The sequence below is a fragment of the Apodemus sylvaticus genome, chromosome 11 (genome assembly GCF_947179515.1).
Source record: "Apodemus sylvaticus chromosome 11, mApoSyl1.1, whole genome shotgun sequence".
Taxonomy (NCBI): Eukaryota; Metazoa; Chordata; class Mammalia; order Rodentia; family Muridae; genus Apodemus; species Apodemus sylvaticus.
In genome coordinates, this window is record NC_067482.1 from 69,159,657 (window position 1) to 69,181,562 (window position 21,906).

The 21,906-nt window shown below is 34.7% G+C and overlaps 1 protein-coding gene across 2 annotated transcripts in view; it reads left to right on the forward strand.

Annotated features, from left to right (window-relative positions):
* Nucleotides 1-21,906, forward strand: part of Rab28 (RAB28, member RAS oncogene family) — a 77,038-nt gene that overhangs the window by 2,070 nt on the left and 53,062 nt on the right. For both annotated transcript variants that reach the window (XM_052198753.1, XM_052198754.1), the window contains exons 2-4: nucleotides 2,389-2,485; nucleotides 7,611-7,699; nucleotides 20,910-21,039. In XM_052198753.1, the coding sequence (XP_052054713.1) occupies nucleotides 2,389-2,485; nucleotides 7,611-7,699; nucleotides 20,910-21,039 (316 nt within the window). The remainder of the gene's footprint in view (nucleotides 1-2,388; nucleotides 2,486-7,610; nucleotides 7,700-20,909; nucleotides 21,040-21,906) is intronic.

A 21,906-nucleotide genomic window follows, 5' to 3' on the forward strand; every position in this document is an offset into this window, starting at 1 on the left:
TGTGAACTCAGCCTCACTTTCATTCGTTCATGGATCCTAACAACTCTTAGCCATTTCTGTAGTAGTTGAGCTCTCAGCATTTCTCCCCACAGGCAGAAGCAATAACGAACAGCACTGGGAAGGCCAGTAGCAGTTTCTGGAGAAGATGCTTCATTCATCCTCTAGAGTCATGTGTTTATTATGTCTTCCCTTTCTGTTTCAGATTTTCAATTTAATTACCCATTTTCTTAAGATTTTTTGAAGCAAGATATTCTTTTTGTTATCATAATAAATACAATGATACCTCTTTGTATCTCAATGTATAGATTGGATAAAGAGTGTTTCCCAAACCAACACAAACACCCTGTATATACACACATCAGTAAGCAAAATAGAAATATTTCAGATATGGTAGCTGGTTGTTCACGCTAAGAAGGGCATTTATACAGAAACTTGTGAGAAATTATTGAATATGAAAATGACACTAAGGAGAAAGAACTGAAGAGGAAGTACCTCACATAGACGCCATTGGTTCTCTCATTTTCAAAGCAAAATGTCAGATGATTTTAGGACCTAGATTATTATTGTATGTAGCTTGTGACCTAGACATTTGGCAGCTTATTACTTTGAATTTGGAAGTCCTGTGATTTTGAGGCTTTGTGTTTGCCTCAGAGTTTTGAGGGCCGGGTTTTAAAAATCTGGAAATCTTGTTTTCAAGGAAAGAACTTTACTCAGAATCTTTCCAAATATATAATTTTTTTTTTAGGTAAATGAAGTATTTATTAGGTTTCATTATTGCATTTTCCAAATAAAATTTGTTTTGTTGTTTTTCTTCCCTGGCTTTGTGCTCTCCCACTCCCACTCATATCTATTTCTGAATATTATTGAATATAAAAAATACATTATAGAATCTTAAATGAAAGAGAAAAATACCCCAACTAACAATAGCTGTACATGTGCCTTATTTCCTTGACTTTTAGTTATTTTAACCATTCACGTGTGAAACATTTAGGATATTTGCAGGCATTTTCCTCTAGCCTACTGAGCCTCTTTGCAGATACTGTGGAGCTTTATGTTTGCCAGACTCAATGAAATAATTATCACTGATGGAAGCCCAAAAGGTCTTTAAAAACTGTATAGCTCTGTCTTCAGTTCTGGTTTCTCATCTTGATACTGTTACAAGCTTCAATGATATAATCCATGCAGTGAGTTAATTTCTGAGTGTTTGGTTGAACATCTTTCATATGGGAGTGCTCAATGAATACTTGATGCAAAAATCTTAGGCATTTATTATAATTACATTATAGGAATGTTAAAGAGTTTGGAGTTAGAGTGTGCAAATTGTCCTTTGTGGGAAAAATATGGCCCTTGTGCAAAAGAAATGTAAGTCACCTTGCTAAAAAGACTTGAAATATGGCCAAGGGTTTCTTAAAACTTCTGGCCTAATATCATAATTAACTATTTATCCTAGTTTCTTTTCTAAAGAGCTGACTTTTAAAATAAAACAAGATTAAAAGAAGAAAAAAAAAAAAGAGAGAAAAAACAAAAAAAAGCCCTGACATCCTGTCCTGAGGCTTAGTGTTGCTCCCTTCCTCTACCTTTGGATAGGCAGTGCATTTGAAATTCCTCAGTCTGAGTTTACAGTCATTTCAGTTGTTACTAGGAATATCTTTTGCTTTAATAAATGATTTTCTAAAGGAAAGCCCTGGAGTCCTTTAGTGAAATTTAGAGTTTTTATTTAAAATGTACATGAATATTTTGTTTATAATATCTGTGACTTGTTAGCACTGTCTTCAGATAAATAATGGTTACTTTGCCTGTTTCCTTCTAACCTCAGAATACTAGCCCTTTTATTTAAATGGTACAAATTATCATGACAATTCTGTATGATTATTTTTGCTGTCTTAGGTATAGAGAAAGACGAACACAATGTTTCTTGTAGAACCCCCCCCCCCCCAAAATTCTACAAGTATCTTTCTCTTCCTTAATTAGTGTTTCTTGTTATTAGCCAATAGTACAGCTATCCTCAGAGCATGTAACCTTAGAAGGATACTTAAAGGAGTTCTGAAAATTTATTAAAGCAATATGTAAAACTGAGATCTTAATCTTATTGTTGCTTTAGTTCCAATTTACAATTCTCAGAGTCTAGTTCCCATCAAGGAGAAAGACCTTGAAAATCAGAATACCTAATGAACTCTGATTAGATTAGGCTGCTGTTTCCACTGCTGGTTATAGGCAAGTGCGTTAGTATTCCTGCAAGTGCAGCGGCTGATTAGAGCTGCTAAAGGTTTCTTGTTGGACTCATTAAAGTACACATGTTACTTAATATGTTTAGAGGGGTTCTTTTGTTTACAGTTTTTTAAACAAATTAATTTTGCTATTCTGTGCATCCATTTTTTTTTTTTTTAGACCTCCTTAGCTACGTGTTTTGCTCAAGAGACATTTGGGAAGCAGTACAAACAGACTATAGGACTGGATTTCTTTTTGAGAAGGATTACCCTACCAGGTGAGAGACTATAAAACCTACGATATTATTTAAGTCTCACTCACAGGACAACCTTACTAGGTAAGAGACTATAGAACCTCACCTGTGTGAGGTTACATAGGATCTCACAGGAATATGTACAAGAAATTATCTATCATTAACAACTAGTATGAGAGTGTACTGTCTATTGGGATAAGAGAACGTTTATATATTTCCCTAGTCTACTGCTGTTACTAGTAACTCTGAGCTTTTCTTTTTTGAGAATAAACAATAGTTGCTTATAAAATTCCAGAAAGCTTTAAAAAAAATCAAATGTTATACTTTTGTTGACTGCTATTGTATTAATTAAATGTAAAAATACTGGGAAGGATTTAAAAAGATTATTTTGATTAGGTTCTGTTCAGTTTTTTGTTTGGAAGTTGGAACAGAAGTATAATGTAGCTATAGAACTTCTGTGCTCTAATATGTGAATGCTGTTTTATGCAAGGCAGCATGAAATTGCTGGCATTTAATAGACCACTAAAATTTAGGGTCCCTAGGCACTCATAAAAGTACAGTTTGAGCATTCACGATGTTTCAGTTCACCATGCAAAGAAACTATTTAGATGCCAGTTGCAGCACATTTTGTGGGAAATACAAGGAAATAATAACACAGAGAGTGGTTCATGTTTCATGTTAGTTTCTGAACAATTGGAGCTTTAAAATGTATCCATTTAATTTCAGTGATTAAATGACATTTCAAATACTTTATTAAAAGTATTATTTTGATTGATTTTTTTAAAAAACATTACTGTCTCTTCTGTGAATTAAGTGGTTACAACTGTAATATCAGAGTCCTATAGTGAAATGTGAATAAGTTTCAGTATTATTAGAATTAGTTTCCCTTTCAAATGCCTCATCTATTGGTAACTTCCTATAAAAATTATAGAGCAGTTAAGGAAAGCTTTTGGCAATTGGAGATATTGTTTATATCTCATTACTACTAGCTCCTAATATATTTTTTGATGGTCTATGATTGGATCTCAGTCTACAATAGGTTAGGTGATACAGTACGAGAAAAAAAAATCTAAATTCTAATTTTTCCATTACCCAATTATTGTTCAGAGATTTAATGAGAATCGTATGTGTAGTTTGTTCATTATTTCATTTATATTTTCTTTTCCTGTATTTAAGATTGAAATATCATTTTACTTGCTTATACTGAGTGAGTATTTGCTAACAGGATAGACGCATGCATAGGTTCTACAGCATGCATACTGAAAACATACAGTGCTTTGTTATCAGTTATTTTCCTGGGTGATTAATTAGTCAAAACACCAAGTCACCTTGTTAGTTTTGTTTAAAATTTCTAATATTTTAGTTGAAAGGCTGAAATAAAAGAACAAAAATCTACCCAAATATTAATATTATAAACAAAAGATAGTTTTGGATATTTTATATATATGATATTTCTGATGATTTCTGAAGTGTTGTACAATGTTATGAGTTAAAAATTCCTGACTACTTTGTAAAATATTGTTGATATTTTTGAAATACAAATTTATAACATGTTTAGATTTAGAAAGATTTTAGGTTAAAATGGCATTAGGAAATGTATGCTTTTAATAAATATATGTTTCAATTTTCCTAATGAAATTTGATGAGTAGAATTCCAGAAAAAAAACATATTTTTAGAAGATAATTTTAGTTACTTAATAGATTCAAAATTATCACAGGTATTTCAGTTAAAAATTATTTTAGTATATTTTGATTTAATATAAAATTATAAGATTTTTATATAATATTAAATATATACTCTACATACTCTGACTCCAGTTTCAAGTCATTGTAATGTCTAAGGTATGATGATTAGTGTTTATATTGTTTGTTAACTAAAACATCACAGGAAACATTCTTTGAATTTAGAGTAATGTAGCATAGCATGTGAATGTAATATTTGTTATGAGTTTAGTCACATTGTTAGAGCTGTAAACTCCCTGTCTATCGACTCACATTTCCTTCATGCATCTTTTCAAGCTCATTGCTTTGGGACACTCATCCATTTCCGTGTATTCACGAGCTGGTATGCTGTATAGTCTGGATGCAACCACTGTGCAGATTTTGCTGCTTAAAATAGTGTATCTGTTAGTCAGAGATTCTGCTGATAGAGCTTCTTAAGAGCCTTAGTCAAAATACCTTCAGGAAGCCTGTGGCACGGTCCCGTAAACAGCGCTCGTTCTGCTGTGAAAAGGATTTCTGAGTCTTTGGCACAAGAAGTGGGCAGTCCTGTGATTCTGAGTTCCATCGTGACTATGCCACACTTTAAGTAAGGTTAGCCAAGGCACCAGGTATACTTACACAAGCTCACTGTCGAACTGTGGTGGTGGCTTTGACTCATGACAAATACAGCTTACCTGTATTTTATCTTTTAATATAAATGTCACTTCATTTAATCTTTTTCCCTAATCACATGTCATTTCTTACAGAAGACAGGGATTTTATAGCAGTTTGCATTTGAGATTAGACTGCTGACAGATTCTTTAATGTACTTTATTTGTTGGATTTTTGATTTTAGAAAATATTACATTGATTAACTGAGCATCTTTTTATAGCTATATCTTATTGAAAATATAATAGCTATTGCATGTTGTGCCAGCAAAAACTTAAATGTAAACAAGTTTGAGCCATAGTTTTATGTTATTTTTAGTCTTCAGGTAGATAATATCCATTTTATTTTTAGTTTTGTGCACTAATAAGTCTAAAATTAAAATGTAGATGTTAAAGTAATTTTCTAAGAATATGAAAAACTATGATGATAATATTACCCATTGAAGGTAAAATTCATAGTAATTTTTCTTGCTAGTTTTTTTGTAATTAAAGTTATGTGTTACTAATATTTTTAGGGGAATTTTACTTCTTAGTGATTGGAATCTATATCTTAAGAAAATAAAGTGTAAGCAAATAACAAAAAGTATTTATTCAGAAAGATAAAGATTTTAAAATGACCTTGCACAAATGTAAATCTTGTAGATGTAGATGGCAATTGAGATCTGAGCTGACTGCTTAAGCGACTCTCACCGGAATTTGGAAGCTTACAGGTAGAGTGTCTCTGAAGTCAGAGCAGGACTACTTAAACAATGTATAATTCAGAGACTCTGGATAGCAGAATGAAAAAGAAGAGGGCGAGGGGAAAAAGCATATCATATCTGGAGGCTAATTTAAGCAGTAGGGATTATTGGGCCTTGAGGAAATGGGATTAAATACTTAGTAATTGTTAATGTGTGGCCTGAAATTTTGCTCTGTGTGCATTACTATTGGAGAGTGCTGTCTTTGCTGTAAATTGAGGACTTCAATTTTGCAAGTGAAATGAATAGACTGCTGCCTGTTGGCTGCAGGCTTCAGAGCCTCTTCATACCTCTCTAGTGAAGGTTAGCTTGTTCCCACCTGGTGTGAGGTGGCATCAGAAAAGATGAGTTTAGCTTTGGTTTTCATAAAAATTAGAATTTTTAAGAAATTGGGTTTATACAGTCTATTTGTTAATGGTCTGTGATATGTGGGTTTCAGGTTGATAGAGCTTTAAGAACATGTTGGTCATTACTCAGCACTGGAGCTGCATGCATGCAATGACCACTTCAGTAGCTCGCAGTGCTGCTGATGGAGGCTCCTCCCGGGTATCGCTGCACTTAGCAGATGGGACAGATCTGCAGAGAAATAATGGAAATCTTGTCATACAAGTCCACAGAAATGAAGCTGAAGTGTAAAACTCTGGAGATTAATTTACTGTTGTGCTTTCTTTTTAGAAGTATAGTTAAATGTTGGAGTGGACATTCTCAGATTTTAGTGTTTTTCATTGATTTAAAAATTCATGGTTTTAAAATCTGTTTTATTTTTGAATAGAGTTCATTTTCTTTAGTTTCTAAATTTTTATTTAAAAAAAAAAATCCAATTTGTCAATCATTCCAAAGGTACCAGAACAGACATTGGAGAAAAATAGTATAGTTTTATGAGAAAAAAAGTTTGGAATTTTCAACTTGTACCTAGTCTTTGACTTTTGTAGTTTAATAATTATGTATGTAGTCTTTGACTTTTGTTTAATTATTAGTTATATTGTTAAGAGATAAAAGTTAATTTATTTAATTTTTGTTCATGTCAATATTTTGTAAAATGCATATATGAACTCAAAGATTGCCTTTTGGTGTTCTTGGTGGCTTTTATAATGCTTGTATGGGATAGAACATTAGATTATTATGAAGGCTTTGAAGGACACTATTATAATAATTTGTTTCAGTCATCATGCTTTGTACAGGCATGAATCATAGAGTTTACACTTTGCCTATAATTACTGTTTGGGCTCTTAATAGAGCTCTTTAATATTTATATTTTAGAGATTAAATATGAAAACATAATTATTATGTTTACCTTTACATATAATAGCTGACATTCAAATAAAAACTTCATTTGAATTGAAATTATGGGTACATTTATACAGTGTGTGTAGAACACACAGAGTTTAGAACTGACAGCATAGTTTATGAGTGATTGGGTAGGTTGAGGTATAAAACTTTTATCTTGGACTGGAGAGATGGCTCAGTGGTTAAGAGCACTGACTACTCTTCTAAAGGTCCTAAGTTCAAATCCCAGCAACCACATGGTGGCTCACAACCATCCATAACGATATCTGACGCCCTTTTCTGCAGTGTCTGAAGGCAGCTACAGTGTACTTACATATAATAATAAATAAATAAATCTTTTAAAAAACTTTTATCTTTATATTGAAAATATTTTCCTTTCTCTGTAAACGTGTTTTATATTGATTCATTCTTTGAAACTATTTCATTTTGTTAAGGCTTAAATTTTGTAAATGAATGTATATAGTATTTTATTTTTGTTTTGTGAGATGGGTCTCACCTTGTAGACCTGGCTGTCCTAGAACTCTGGATTAGGTTGCTCACCAGCAGGTTTCCATAGAAATATAAGATAAAGTTTTCCCAGTACAATTTGTTTGACAACAGTGTTTTCTGTTTTAAATATCTGACCATTTAAATGTGCAGAACAAAATGCAAATAGATTTCAGAGTTTATTGTTACTTAGTTCTCTGTGATACTGTGCTTAGCTGTTAGATTGTTAGTCTTTTGTATTCCTATTTTATATTATTTTTATATTCTAGGAAATTTGAATGTTACTCTTCAAGTTTGGGATATAGGAGGGCAGACAATAGGTGGCAAGATGTTGGATAAATACATCTACGGAGCACAGGTAGGATGTAAATTCAATGATTATGTTAATATTTTGAATACTTCCCTTACAAAAGCATGCAAATACACATCATATATATATATAACAGAATTTTAATTATAATTGTACTTTAATATGTATGGGTTTTTAAAATTAATTAATTTTTAATTTATTTTGCTTGCACATATGTCTGGGCACCACATACATGTGGTACCTAAGGAGGCCAGAAGAGGGCATCAGATTCTCTGGGACTGGAGTTACAGACAATTCAAAAGCTGCTGGGTGGGGCTGTTAAAATTACATTCTCTAGAGAAACCACCAGCCAGCCAGGGCCGTGTCTCCAGCTGGCTAATCTCAGGTTTTGGTTTGTTTTGAGACCGGGTGTCAGTGTGAAGCTCTGGCTGGAGCAGGCTTGCCTGTGACTCAGAGGTCTTCCTGCTTCTGCCTCCTGAATACTGTTATTAAAAGGCCACCATGTTTGGCTTGCTATTTTGATTTTTATCTGATATGTAGATTTTATATGTGCTAGTCCTTTGGTTTCATTATTTCCAGACTACATTTGCAATAGTTTTGTGGGAATTGGTAAATGCTTTAAAACTCTCTTGTACTTATTTTACTAAATACTACTATTGTGGGTTGAATAAATATAGTAATTTGGTTTCATGACTACTATCCATAGACTGAATGACATATTTAAAGGGCTATTTCATTTTAAGTTGAAAGGAACAAAATATATATCTACATATCTGTCTTTTTGAACTGTGTATTGACTTATTAAATAATTATAATTCAGACTAATATATGTAACCTTTTTCTGTACCAGACAAGTAGATATGGTTTTATATATGAAATAATACAATACTTTAATAATAATAACAGAATGTTTTCAGAGGAAAGTATGTATAAATAACATTTGAATATTTGCCTAAATTTTTTTTTTTGGCAATTTAACCTTGTAATAGATATAATTTATGTTTGTGTCTTTTTCTTTTTTTTTAAGACCAAATCTAATTCTATGGTCCAGGCCGGCCTGGAATTCACTTGTAGCCTAGGCTAGCTTTAAACACATGGCAGTCCCCTTCTGCCTTAGCCACCAAGAGTTGAAATTACACGTGTGAACTACTATATGCCTGGCTATAATTTATGTTTTAAATAAAATTATACAATAGAAAGTGTGCATTAGCAAAACTCTTTAGGAATTACTTTATTTTAAAAATACGCAGTGAAGAATAATTGCAATGCTTTGGCAGATTGCTTTTTCTTTTTGACAGATGTTAAGGATGCAGTAATACTGTTTCTTTATGTCATTCATTTTGTCTGCTGAAGTAGCCTGCTTGTAGACAAGTGTAGCGTGACACTCACTGCACTCTTCCACAGGGCTTGTGCATGTACTCTGCATGTTTGTGTTTGTTTCTAGTTTTAGTGTGCGGTTTCTCCATCATCATGAGATATGAGGGCAATCTCTAAGTGTTCACAGTGCTTTATTAGGGTTTGGTGTTTTAAATATATAATTTGCTTTAGTGAAACTGTGCTTCTTATGAAAAATGAATCTGTAGGATAAAGACAGAACTTTTCACAATTTTGCTCTTATCAGTAACCATGGAAAATGGAATCTATTTTATTCTACAAAATACTGAGAAATATAAATGAGATGTCAGGGTTCTGGATCATTTGTGATGGCCCCAGAGGCAGTTGTTTTCACTTAGGTTTGACTCTTAAAACTTTCTTCTTTATCTTTTGTGCATTATCTTGTTTCTTTTGCAAAGTCTTTGTGCTTATTGTTCACATTTGTACTTGTGATTATATGGTCTGATAGCTTATATGCATTATCTGTCTAAAGCTGGAGCTCATGCTTTTTTGGTCCACTTGCAGTTGTTTAGAGCTTTTTCCTCTATGGGAGCATTAATCCCACAGCTTCATACATACCGGGCTAAAGCTATACCACTGAGCTACATCCCCAACCCTTGTCTCTCATTAAACTGATTATGTTTAAAATAGATATTAGGCAGAAGAGAAGCAGCTGGGCAGAAAGATGGAGCCACAGGCCTTGTTTTACCTATGAGAGTGAATAAATTGGATTGGAAAATCACACATCTTTTTCTCCTTGTCACATAAAATATATCTACAGGCCACATACCTGTTTTGGGTTTTTTTGTTTTTAAATAAAAATTGAGATGGTCTCTCTTCTAGTGATATATGACACTCTGTGTTACAGAGAGTAGCTTTTTTTTTTTTTTTAAATTAATCGTGTTTATGTTTGTAAAACATATGCTACGGTGCACTTGTAGAGTCTGAGAACAACTTCGTGGGGTCTGTTTTTGCTTCTCACCTTTGTGTAGGTTTATTTGTTGAGCTATCTTGTCAGCCCAGAATAGTTTTGTTGGTAGACAAAGAGAAGTAATTTATGCATCATTGGACAGGTAATATAAAAGTTGTTTCTTCTTTGCTTTAAAATTGTATAATATACTGTATGAATTGGATTTTGTTACTTTTGCCTTTAAATCATATAAAATGTATCATTTAAATTGTTTAAAAATTTATTACTTTTATATAAAGTAAGTATTGTGGTGAAAGTCACATGTGATTTACCATATTCATAATATTATGCAACTATATCCTTAAGTCAGTGTATATTTTATATTGTTACATAAGTGCTTAACATGTGGAGTTGTATAGATCTTTCAGGTTTTTGTTTGTTTGTTTGCTTTTGGTTATTTATTTATTTATTTATTTTTTGGTATAATTTGGTTGTCCTGGAACTCACTCTTTTCACCAGGCTGGCCTTGAACTAAGAGATCTGTCTGCTTCCCAAGTGCAGGGATTAAAGGCATGTATTCCTACATCTGGTACCTAGAATTCTTGTATTTACTTTTTACTTTTTGAGAACACTTGGGGTCGTTGAAATGAACTTCCATTTCCTAGAAGAAAGTGAGTGTTATGTGTCTTCTTAGAATGTGTTATGCATGGCTCTACCTTGATGTACATGTTGACTTCTTAGTCACAACTTTGTTACCAAACGTGTTCTCTGCTATGCTAAGTAACAGCAGAATGCAGTGTTTCTGAGAAATTCATTCTAAAAACTTGAAATTCTGAGAAGATGAAATAAATTATCATAAGTTAATGATAATGTAATAACCTTTTTTGTGCTCTCCAGAAATTCTAAACCTAAAAGGTATGTCAAATATGCAAAAGTAAATTTACAAGTAGGCATTTCTGTTGAAATATATGTCAATTATATACCTCAGCCAAGGACACCAACATTTTGGGGAGTTACTTTTTAACAGGACATAAATGCTTCATACATAGTGTTTCGGGAGTATGTTTTGAGGATAATAGCTTAATATGCTACTTAGAAAACTTCTGGTTGAGGTTTTCTGACTTCTGCTTTGTTTATAGAATTATCTTACTTATTTTTCTTCAGTATTGTAGAAGAATTATATAAGTCTGGGTCTTATATAAGTATAGAGTATTGTTTCTTGTGTGCATGTGAATGTTTTGTTTTAAAGCATTAGTATTCAGGAAGAAATTTATTTGAAAGATGGAAGTTTACTAGGCTTTAGATAAAATTAATTATTTTACCTTCTTCCCCTTTTCTCCTAGCAACATTAAACTTTAGCAAAAAGTCCTACGGAATGGTGTAGGCTAAAACCCAGTGAACTGACCTTCAGAATGAAGATATTTGACAAGAACTAGTTTTAAGAATTAAAATAAGTTCTAGTTAAACACCTAGATTTCAAATTAACTTAAACATTTCTAGAAGTCTTCAGTAGGATGTTATAGGCTATTTCTCCTAGCGGTTAGGAGCAAATACACAGCACATAGTGTTTAGTGCCATGTAACCTGTGGCTAACAGAGGCTAAAAGCAAACCTCAGGGAAGGACTGGATGTTTCATTTTTGTAGCTCTTTCCATCCTGGAATCTAAGTGGTTTGCAAACACTGCTCTACTGAGCATAAACTCAATGAAGTGTAGTCATTTGTGAGATAGAACACAACTACTATTGTACATCAGTGCCCCACACAGAGGAGCCTGCTTGTTAACCACCAAGAAAATGACTTGGTGCCAGCATGACAGCTAGAGAGACAGATTATATCTAAGAGCTTGACTCTTGAGACCATTTACTATGATGTTTTTTTATTGAAAAATTGCCAAATATAGCTATATTTATAGCATTCTTGCACTAGTATTTCTTTAAACATTTTATTTGAAGTTTTAAAAATTAAATCTAATTATATTATTCCTGTCTTCTTTTACCTCCCTTCAGTCATTACTATTACCCCTTCCTTTGGGTCCTCTCAAATTGATGGCCTCTTTTTATTTAATTATTATTCTTAGGTATCTATAAATGCATAAATATATAAATACAAATGGCTGAGTCTATTTGTACTAGTATTTTCTATATTTTAAGTGTACTATGTTATAGCCATTGTATAGTATCTATGATTTAATTAACTTCTCTGTATAATTAAGAAACAAAATAAATAATTTTCTTGAAGGTTAGAGGAAAAAAAAACCCGAATCAGTCAGTGAACTCTTTTTTTTTTTTTTTTTTTTTTTTTTAATAATTTGTGCTTTATTGCTAAAGATGGTTGTAAACCACCATGTAGGTTCTGGGAATTGGACCCAGGTCTTCTGCAAGAGAAACAAGTGCTCTTAACCTCTGAGCCATCTTTTCAGCCCTGAACCTTTCATTTTTGAGATTATGATGTATTCAATATTTTATAATTATTAAGACTAAGATTACTCTACTCTAATTTAAATAAAATTATAATAAATGCAGTCACTAAGAAAATTATTAAGAATGTGAAATGTTAAAATTAAGGTATCATTTGCCAATTATAATAAAAATGAGGAAAACTTATTAAGGGCATGAAGTATTGCTATCAATATGTGTTACTTACAAACAGCAATCAGTTATTTACCTTGAGAATGCTGTGTAGTTGTTTTAATGACTAATGCAGACAAAGTACTCCATAAAGTAACCTTGCATTCATGTAGAAGAGTCTTGCACATTGCATAGAGAAGTAGTCCTGTCTTCTTGAAACTGAAATGGAAGGTCTAGTATGGCAAAGGCACTGGAGGATTGGGAGAAGCGTTTCTTTTTTCTTTTCTGCTCTTTTCTGTTCTTTCTTTTCTTTTCTTTCTTTCTTTTTTTAAAGATCTATTTATTTTATTTATATAAGTACACTGTAGCTGTCTTCAGACACTCTAGAAGAGGGCGTCAGATCTCCTTACGGATTATTGTGAGCCACCATGTGGTTGCTGGGATTTGTACTCAGGACCTTTAGAAGAGCAGTCAGTGCTCTTAACCGCTGAGCCATCTCTCCAGCCCAAAAGAAGCATTTCTTTTTTTTTTTTTTTTCATTCTTTTTTTTTATTCGATATAATTTATTTACATTTCAAATGATTTCCCCTTTTCTAGCCCCCCCCCACTCCCCGAAAGTCCCGTAAGCCCCCTTCTCTTCCCCTGTCCTCCCTCCCACCCCTTCCCACTTCCCCGTTCTGGTTTTGCCAAATACTGTTTCACTGAGTCTTTCCAGAACCAGGGACCACTCCTGCTTTCTTCTTGTACCTCATTTGATGTGTGGATTATGTTTTGGGTATTCCAGTTTTCTAGGTTAATAACCACTTATTAGTGAGTGCATACCATGATTCACCTTTTGAGTCTGGGTTACCTCACTTAGTATGATGTTCTCTAGCTCCATCCATTTGCCTAAGAATTTCATGAATTCATTGTTTCTAATGGCTGAATAGTACTCCATTGTGTAGATATACCACATTTTTTGTATCCACTCTTCTGTTGAGGGATACCTGGGTTCTTTCCAGCATCTGGCAATTATAAATAGGGCTGCTATGAACATAGTAGAGCATGTATCCTTATTACATGGTGGGGAATCCTCTGGGTATATGCCCAGGAGTGGTATAGCAGGATCTTCTGGAAGTGAGGTACCCAGTTTTCGGAGGAACCGCCAGACTGCTTTCCAGAGTGGTTGTACCAATTTGCAACCCCACCAGCAGTGGAGGAGTGTTCCTCTTTCTCCACACCCTCTCCAACACCTGCTGTCTCCTGAATTTTTAATCTTAGCCATTCTGACTGGTGTAAGATGAAATCTTAGGGTTGTTTTGATTTGCATTTCCCTAATGACTAATGAAGTTGAGCATTTTTTAAGATGCTAAAAGAAGCATTTCTTAAGGTTGAAGTATGTGCTCCAAAGATTGTTTGAAAATGTTTGGGAAGGAGAGGAACAACCAGAGGCTGAGTTAGGGCGGAAAACAGAGGGTGGCATGGACGTAAAGAAAGGAGACAGATGTTGGACTGTGGGTGTCAAAGGTGTCTGTGACAGGAGACATGCCCCCAGCACTGCAAAGGTAATTAGGGTCCACAGTTGCCAGGATTGTTCTGGGACTGGAGTTGAAGTTAAAATGTTCTTCACATTGGAGAAAGTTGTATTTGTTTGTTATAGCTTTTGGAAGGAGTCAGAAAAGGCCTGGATTGACTGATTATAGCAAGAGACTCAGCTTTAAGAGACATTCTGAGGAGCTGACAACCCAAGAAGGTTCTAGGGGCTGGAGCTGGTAGTAAATGCCCTGGGAGCAAAGGTTTTGGTAATGAATGTTCAATATTTGGTTCATTTCACCTGTATTGCCAAGTTTGTAACTATAAAGTTGATTTTATATCCATTTCATGTCTGTGATGTCAGCACTTAAGACGTTTTTATTCAGTCTGATAACTGCTCCCTCTGTCACTTCCCTGTAATTGATTTTTAAAGGAATTTTTTCTTTGTACTATTTTGTTGATTAGTGCTTTACTTTTTATTTCTACTCTTTTTTACTTGCTTTGTCTGAAATTGTCTTTATTTTGGTTTCCTATCATAGGAACTTAGATTATTGGTCTTTCTTCTTTTCTAATAAATACATTCAATCCAAACCACTTTATTAGTTTCTTTTCTGTTGCTGTGATAAACCATTGGGACCAAGGCAACTTATATGAGAGTTTATTTTGTCTTATGGTTCCAGAGAGTTAAGTGTCAATCACAGTGGGGAGGCATGGCAGCAGGTGACAGGCATAGTTAGGAACATAGGAATCTGATAAATCATATCTTCAGCTGCAGATACAAAGCATCCTCATCAGAGTGCTGGTGATTCCTTGGACTAGCTCCTTAAGAGGAGGCTTTTGACTGTTGATGTTGGAGCTCTCTTATAAGAATGGGATAAGAGAAGGATTATTGGATCCTCGACTGAGATTCCAGCAGCTCCTTCCCACACCTGTCTTCCATGTGTATGCAGTTCTGTCCTAGCTGCACTTAGCCTCTTGGTCTTGGAAGGTACTGGAGTATGTAGTGTTAATTGAAGAGTTGCTCCATATCTGTAGCTATGGGAAGTCATCGTCTAGGCTGGAGCGAGACCTTCTGTGCAAATATGGCCGATTCAGGGCTACCAGTGCTCCTGTAAGTAATGCCTCATCTATGCTATGTAAGCAAGCCCTAGAAACTTATGAGTTCCTTAAGTTGCATTTCAGTGGAATGCACTTTCTTTTGTCTTTGGTGCCTTATACTGATGTGTGGATCCTTTTGTACATCTCCCCCCGCCCCCACCCCCCCACCCAGGAAAGAGTTCCTGTAGTAGTAAATGCCTAATAATTTTCTACAGAATTATGGATAAAGTGAGTGAAAAACAAGAATTTAGGAAAATGAGCCTTTGATATGAAGCTTTATGTTGCTTTGGCTCTGGATGTATTGTACCTTTAACATACAGTTCTAGGTGCCAGAGATATCTCTTCCTCTAGTGTCTGTTTCATCCCACCAGTGTGTTTTAGTTTCAAAGAACTCTCTTCAGTAGAATTGTGTGCCTGTAGTTGCTCTTCTGGAGCTCTGCTGATACTGTGCTAAAATATGGAAGAAGGGGAAAGTCCTTTATTTTAATGAAAACATATCAGTCTTTTTAGTGGGCTTCAGTTCGGTGAGAGGGTGGCTAGAGGAACCAGAAGCCGGAAGCTTTCTTTCACTCAAGGGATACAATGTTTTGCAGAGTTTTGCAGTGGTTTCTTTCTCCTTGTCAGAACCAGGAGTGGACCTTTTATTTTGTTCTGCAAGTTCTTGTAGGTAAATCTCATGAAAGTATGGTGTGGCCTGCAGACTGGGCTGCTGAGAGTCCCTCATGCTTCAGTCGGTCCACAGTTCACTGCAGGTTGTCAGCATTACCGTGTAGATAATCCTACATTACCACCTCCAGCACCTTCTGACCCAGGAACTAGGTCTTGTCTGTGACTGCCTTAATTTACTGTGCTTTCCTTGATGTGCTCCAATCTCAGTTCTTTAATGAGCCCTGAAAAAAATCTAATCTTTATGTTGTAAGGACAGAGATGATGATCAAAGTTCTTTATATGTTAGAAACCAAAACTTGTAAAGTTTCTTTTGCATTTTGTTGTTTTGTTTCTTTCATATCAGCTTTTCAGATATTTCTGTATAACACTGAAAGTAAAATCTAGTAATAATTATGATTGTAAGAACAAAGATGAAGTAGTTGTTTTTATGTTTAATTGTGTCGAGAATATTTGGGTTAGAGGATAGCTAGGTTAGTGAATGAAGTTTATTTATTTTTTATGAGTCTAAAAAGATTCAAAAGAATCTTTTGATTGAGAGCTATGAGGACACATTGGTCTAAAGTAGAGATTGGCAGACATTCCTATAAAGAGGAAAATGTAAATATTTCAGGAAAGACTTGCAGGCTATTATCTCTTTTGCAGTGAATCAGGTCTGTAGTTGTAATGATAAAGCAACCACTGATAATTCTTAAGTAAAATTACATTAAATAGAAGCTTATGAAATATATATGGATTGGAACCTTATTGGAGAGTCACATGCCTATTATACCTTCTGAATCCTAGGCTTAAAGGTACTGTGCTAGCCGTCAGTACATGGTGGCATATTTGTTCTACTTGCATGGTTTTTAACTAATTCACCTATTGTTCTACCTTGAGTAAAGATTTTCATGAATTAATTAAAAGGTTCCACAATCTCAAGGATTAGTTACCACATGTTGACCTTTATTTAATTATTATTAAACACCTCAAAGTTACCATGAGAATGTGATTGATGTTGAATAATAAAAATCATGTACAGTGGAACTAGAGGAGAGAAGACTTAGCAATTAAAAGCACTGGATATACTTCCAGAGAACCTGGCTTCAATTTCCAACACCCACAGGGAAGCTCACAACTCTGTAACTTCTGTTCCAGGGATGTGACATCCTCATACACACATACATAAAGCATTGCTGTACATAAAAATAAAACTTACTAAAAAGTCATGTACAATTATGCAAACTGCTGATTTCACATTATCTATTTGGTGTGTGTTCTTAGTTGCTTAGTCATATATAGCTGTATTAAGCATTTTTAAAGTGAGATCACAAAGAATAATTAAAGGTGTGTCCAGGCCTGGAATCTAAGGGTAAAACTCTTTCAGCAAAATATAAATACCTGTTTCTGTAAGGCAAAGGACACCATCAAGAGGACAAATCGGCAACCAACAAATTGGGAAAAGATCTTCATCAATCCTACATCAGATAGAGGGCTAATATCTAATATATATAAAGAACTCAAGAAGTTACACTCCAGAAAACCGAACAACCCTATTAAAAATGGGGTACAGAGTTAAACAAAGAATTCTCACCTGAAGAACTTCGGATGGCGGAGAAGCATCTTAAAAAATGCTCAACTTCATTAGTCATTAGGGAAATGCAAATCAAAACAACCCTGAGATTTCATCTTACACCAGTCAGAATGGCTAAGATTAAAAATTCAGGAGACAGCAGGTGTTGGAGAGGGTGTGGAGAAAGAGGAACACTCCTCCACTGCTGGTGGGGTTGCAAATTGGTACAAGCCAGACTCTGGAAATCAGTCTGGCGGTTCCTCTGAAAACTGGGCACCTCACTTCTAGAAGATCCTGCTATACCACTCCTGGGCATATACCCAGAGGATTCCCCACCATGTAATAAGGATGCATGCTCTACTATGTTCATAGCAGCCCTATTTATAATTGCCAGATGCTTGAAAGAACCCAGGTATCCCTCAACAGAACAGTGGATGCAAAAAATGTGGTATATCTACACAATGGAGTACTATTCAGCCATTAGAAACAATGAATTCATGAAATTCTTAAGCAAATGGATGGAGCTAGAGAACATCATACTCAGTGAGGTAACCCAGACTCAAAAGGTGAATCATGGTATGCACTCACTAATAAGTGGATATTAACCTAGAAAACTGGAATACCCAAAACATAATCCACACATCAAATGAGGTACAAGAAGAAAGGAGGAGTGGCCCCTTGTTCTGGAAAGACTCAGTGAAGCAGTATTCGGCAAAACCAGAACGGGGAAGTGGGAAGGGGTGGGTGGGAGGACAGGGGAAGAGAAGGGGGCTTATGGGACTTTCGGGGAGTGGGGGGCTAGAAAAGGGGAAATCATTTGAAATGTAAATAAAAATTAAAAAAAAAATAAATAAAAAAAAATAAATACCATCACCTCCTACAGAGGGAGGTAGAGTCAGTAAATTGGGGAGTGGCTGTCTCTAGAGTTCAGCTTTGGAACTATAGTCTTCAACAAATTGAAATTGTACTTTTTATTTTTTATTTGACCATAATTTTATTTTGGTCAATGATCAAAAAGGTTTTTGAGACTGGGTCTTACTCTATAGTCTTGACCGTTCTAGAGTTCACTATATAGTAGAGACTAGACTCAACAATCCTGCCTTAGCTTCTTTAGTTTTGGGAATATAGTCATGAGACACCACATCTGACTTTAAAATTTGGATTGTAAACAAAGAATATAGAAAATAAAAATATATAAAAAATAATAAAAATATATCAAATAAATAAAAAAAAGAAAAAAATTATAGAATAATGAAATTGAAAGGATCTTAGAGACTCCAGGAATCTTACTTTAAGATTCAGTTTTTTTCAGTGTGTGTAAGTATTTTGCCTGCGTGTTCATCAGTGTATCACACATTTGCAATTCCCCCATAGGCCAGAATAAAATGTTGGGTCCTCTGAAACTAGACTGATAGCAACTGTCATATGGATGCTGGAAACTGACCCAGGCCCTCTAGAAGAAAAGCCAATGCCCTTAACCCTTGAACCATCTCTTTACTCCCTAGAAATCTACTTTTAAAGACAAGAAATAGGTGACTTAAGGGCCAGTGTGGCTTAATAAAAGCTCAGTACTGGAAGATCATATTAGCATCTAGTTTGTTCTAATTTTAGAAACTCAACTCTTAATTTTTGGCAGTTTTTGTGAGTGAGTTGTTAAATACACTCATGATTAAATTTTTCATATAAACTCAAAAATGTTGTTAGAAATGCTATGTGTGGGCTGGAGAGATGGCTCAGCTGTTAAGAACATTGACTGTTCTTCTGAAGGTCCTGAGTTCAAATCCCAGCAACCACATGGTGGCTCACAACCATCCATAATTAGATCTGATGCCCTCTTCTGGTGTGTCTGAAGACAGCTACAGTGTATTTAGATATAATAATAAATATATATATTTTTTTAAAATAAAAAAATAAGAAATGCTGTGTGGTCAAAACTGTTGTCTGGGCTCCCAAGGTTGTTCACATTTATAGTTTATGTGTTGGGTAGAAATGTTGTGTAAGCTGGGTGGTAGTGGTGCACGCCTGTAATCCCAGCACTCTGGGAGGCAGAGGCAGAGGCAGGCGGATTTCTGAGTTTGAGACTAGTCTGGTCTACAGAGTGAGTTCCAGTACAGCTAGGGCTAATCAGAGAAACCCTGTCTCAAAAAAACCCCAAAATCCAAAAATCAAAAAAAAAAAAAAAAAAAGAAAGAAAGAAAGAAAGAAAGAAAAGAAATGCTGTGTTTAGTAGTGTCTATATTCAATAATGTCACATTGATAGCAGCTGCAGTGGAACTCCACCCTTACTACCAATTTATTACTTGCTGTGACTACTGTGTTGTATACCAGCCTGTTTATATGTCTAGATTCCTGGAAGACTTTCTTGAACTTTAGCATACTTGTACTTTAGCATTCAACTCCCCAGCGGTCTGCATAATGCATGGTGTAGTGTCTGCAGACAAACGTATTTAGTTATTTAGTCCTTGGCTGCAGTCCTGGTTCCTTCAGTTATCTATCTGGGTCATCTTGGTTATTATAACTACTTATCAGTAAAATAGGGATAATGCCTATCTCTTTAGGAGATGTGAGGATTTGTGTAGAAATCTCAATCTGTTTTTGATATGTAGCAGATGCAAAATAGTTATTTTATGATAACATAGGAAGTAGACATGAATACCATGAGTGACTTATCCTGTAAGCAGAGATTTGTATTAAGTGTTTGACCACAAGCTGGATGAGAATCAAGAATGTAGTTCTGTTATTTTTGTGTATGTATATACTTAATATAATGGGGATAAATTAAAAAGGAATATGATATATAAGAGGCAGGAAGCAACCCCTCTCTTCTATTTAGCTTTTCTTGGACTCTTATTATAGTATCATGTCCAGTTTTACATTGCTCATTTTAAAGAGAATGTCAAAAAACTCTATGTAGTGTGTCCTGGGAAGACTCAATAGCCGTGATTAAAGGGACAGAAAATAGGCCCTTTGAGGCAGCCTTAAGGAACAGCGTTTATTTACTCTGGAAAGCAGACTGGTAAGGAGTTACTTAACTGTCTTCAAGTATAAGGGGTTATTATAAGGAGGATACTTTCCAGTTGTTCTCTAAATGCACAGAGGACTAAAAGAGGAAATCCACAATTCATTTAAAGAAAATTGTGTTAAACACTGAAATTGCCTATCAAGGGACAGCATGGAATCTTCATTTTTGAAGACATTTAAAATTGCAGCAGCAGCAGATGGTTACTTATTGAAAAGTTTGAATGCTTGACTTTGTGAAAGTGAGAGGCAGTATGTAGTCCTTAAGCTTTACTGTGATAGAATTTTCTTATCCTGGACTCACTAAGAATTCTTTAGGTATCTTATTGGAATGTTACTTACAATTTTGAAAAAATTATACCTTAGCTTAGCATCTTTGTTTCAGAATTTATTGTAAATGGTATTATTTGTTATTGTTTCTACTTATAACTCATTTAAGTGGAAATCAATTTATACATAAAAGCAACTGCATTTTATATATCTGATGTATCTGAAACTCTGAAGAGTATTATTAATATTTCAAAAGTATGTTATAAATATTCTATAATTCTTTTGTGACAGGGAATCCTCCTGGTATACGATATTACAAACTACCAAAGCTTTGAGAATTTGGAAGATTGGTATTCGGTGGTGAAGACAGTAAGTGAAGAGTCAGAAACTCAGCCCCTGGTTGCTTTAGTGGGCAATAAAAGTAAGTTGTTACTACTTATTTATGCATAGTAAATTTTTTTTGCTTCTGTGGACTGAATGTTTGTGTTTTCCCACCAACTGATATATTGAGACTCGAATTTCCAATATGGTGGTAAGTAGAGGTATAGCTTTTACAAAGTCATTGAGTCATGATAGTAGAGCCTTCATAAATGGGATTAGTGACCCTTATAAGAAGAAACACAGCATGATTCTTTTCCTTAGAAAGAAGGTGGCCATCAAACTAGGAAGAGGGCTCACATCAATATCTGCTGGTATCTTGATGTTGAACATACCAGTCCCTGGAACTAAAAGTAATAAAGTCTGTTTATTGGTCTTTGGTAGTTCATTATGATGGTCCAAGCTGAGACCTTGCAGAGCCGTTTACCTTCCTTTTTTTCCTTTTTAAAGACGGGGTTTCTTTCTTTGTGTATAGTCCCGTCTGTCCTATTACTTCACTCTGTAGAACAGGCTGGCCTCAAAGTCAGTGATCTGCCTGCCTCTGCCTTCCAAGTGTCTGACTAGTGTTTGCTTATATTGTTGATCATTTTATTCTTTAAATATATTTGATATCTGGAAATAGATTTTTGGGAGTTTGAATAGAAAAAATTTTAACATATGAATAACCAGTCAACAACATTTTTTTTTCCATAAGTGACATCTAAGTAAATCTTTGAACTTTGTAGAATAGCTCACATTGCACTCACGTTGAGAGAATAACTTTCAACCCTGTGAACAGTCAGTGAGAGTAAGACCTACTGTTCAGTAACTGTTTTGAGGCTTGCTCTGTCATAATTGTTCCGTGGCTTTTGGCTGCTTTTGTAAAGGTAAGTTCAAGATTGATAGTGTATGTTCTGGCTTCCTGCGATCT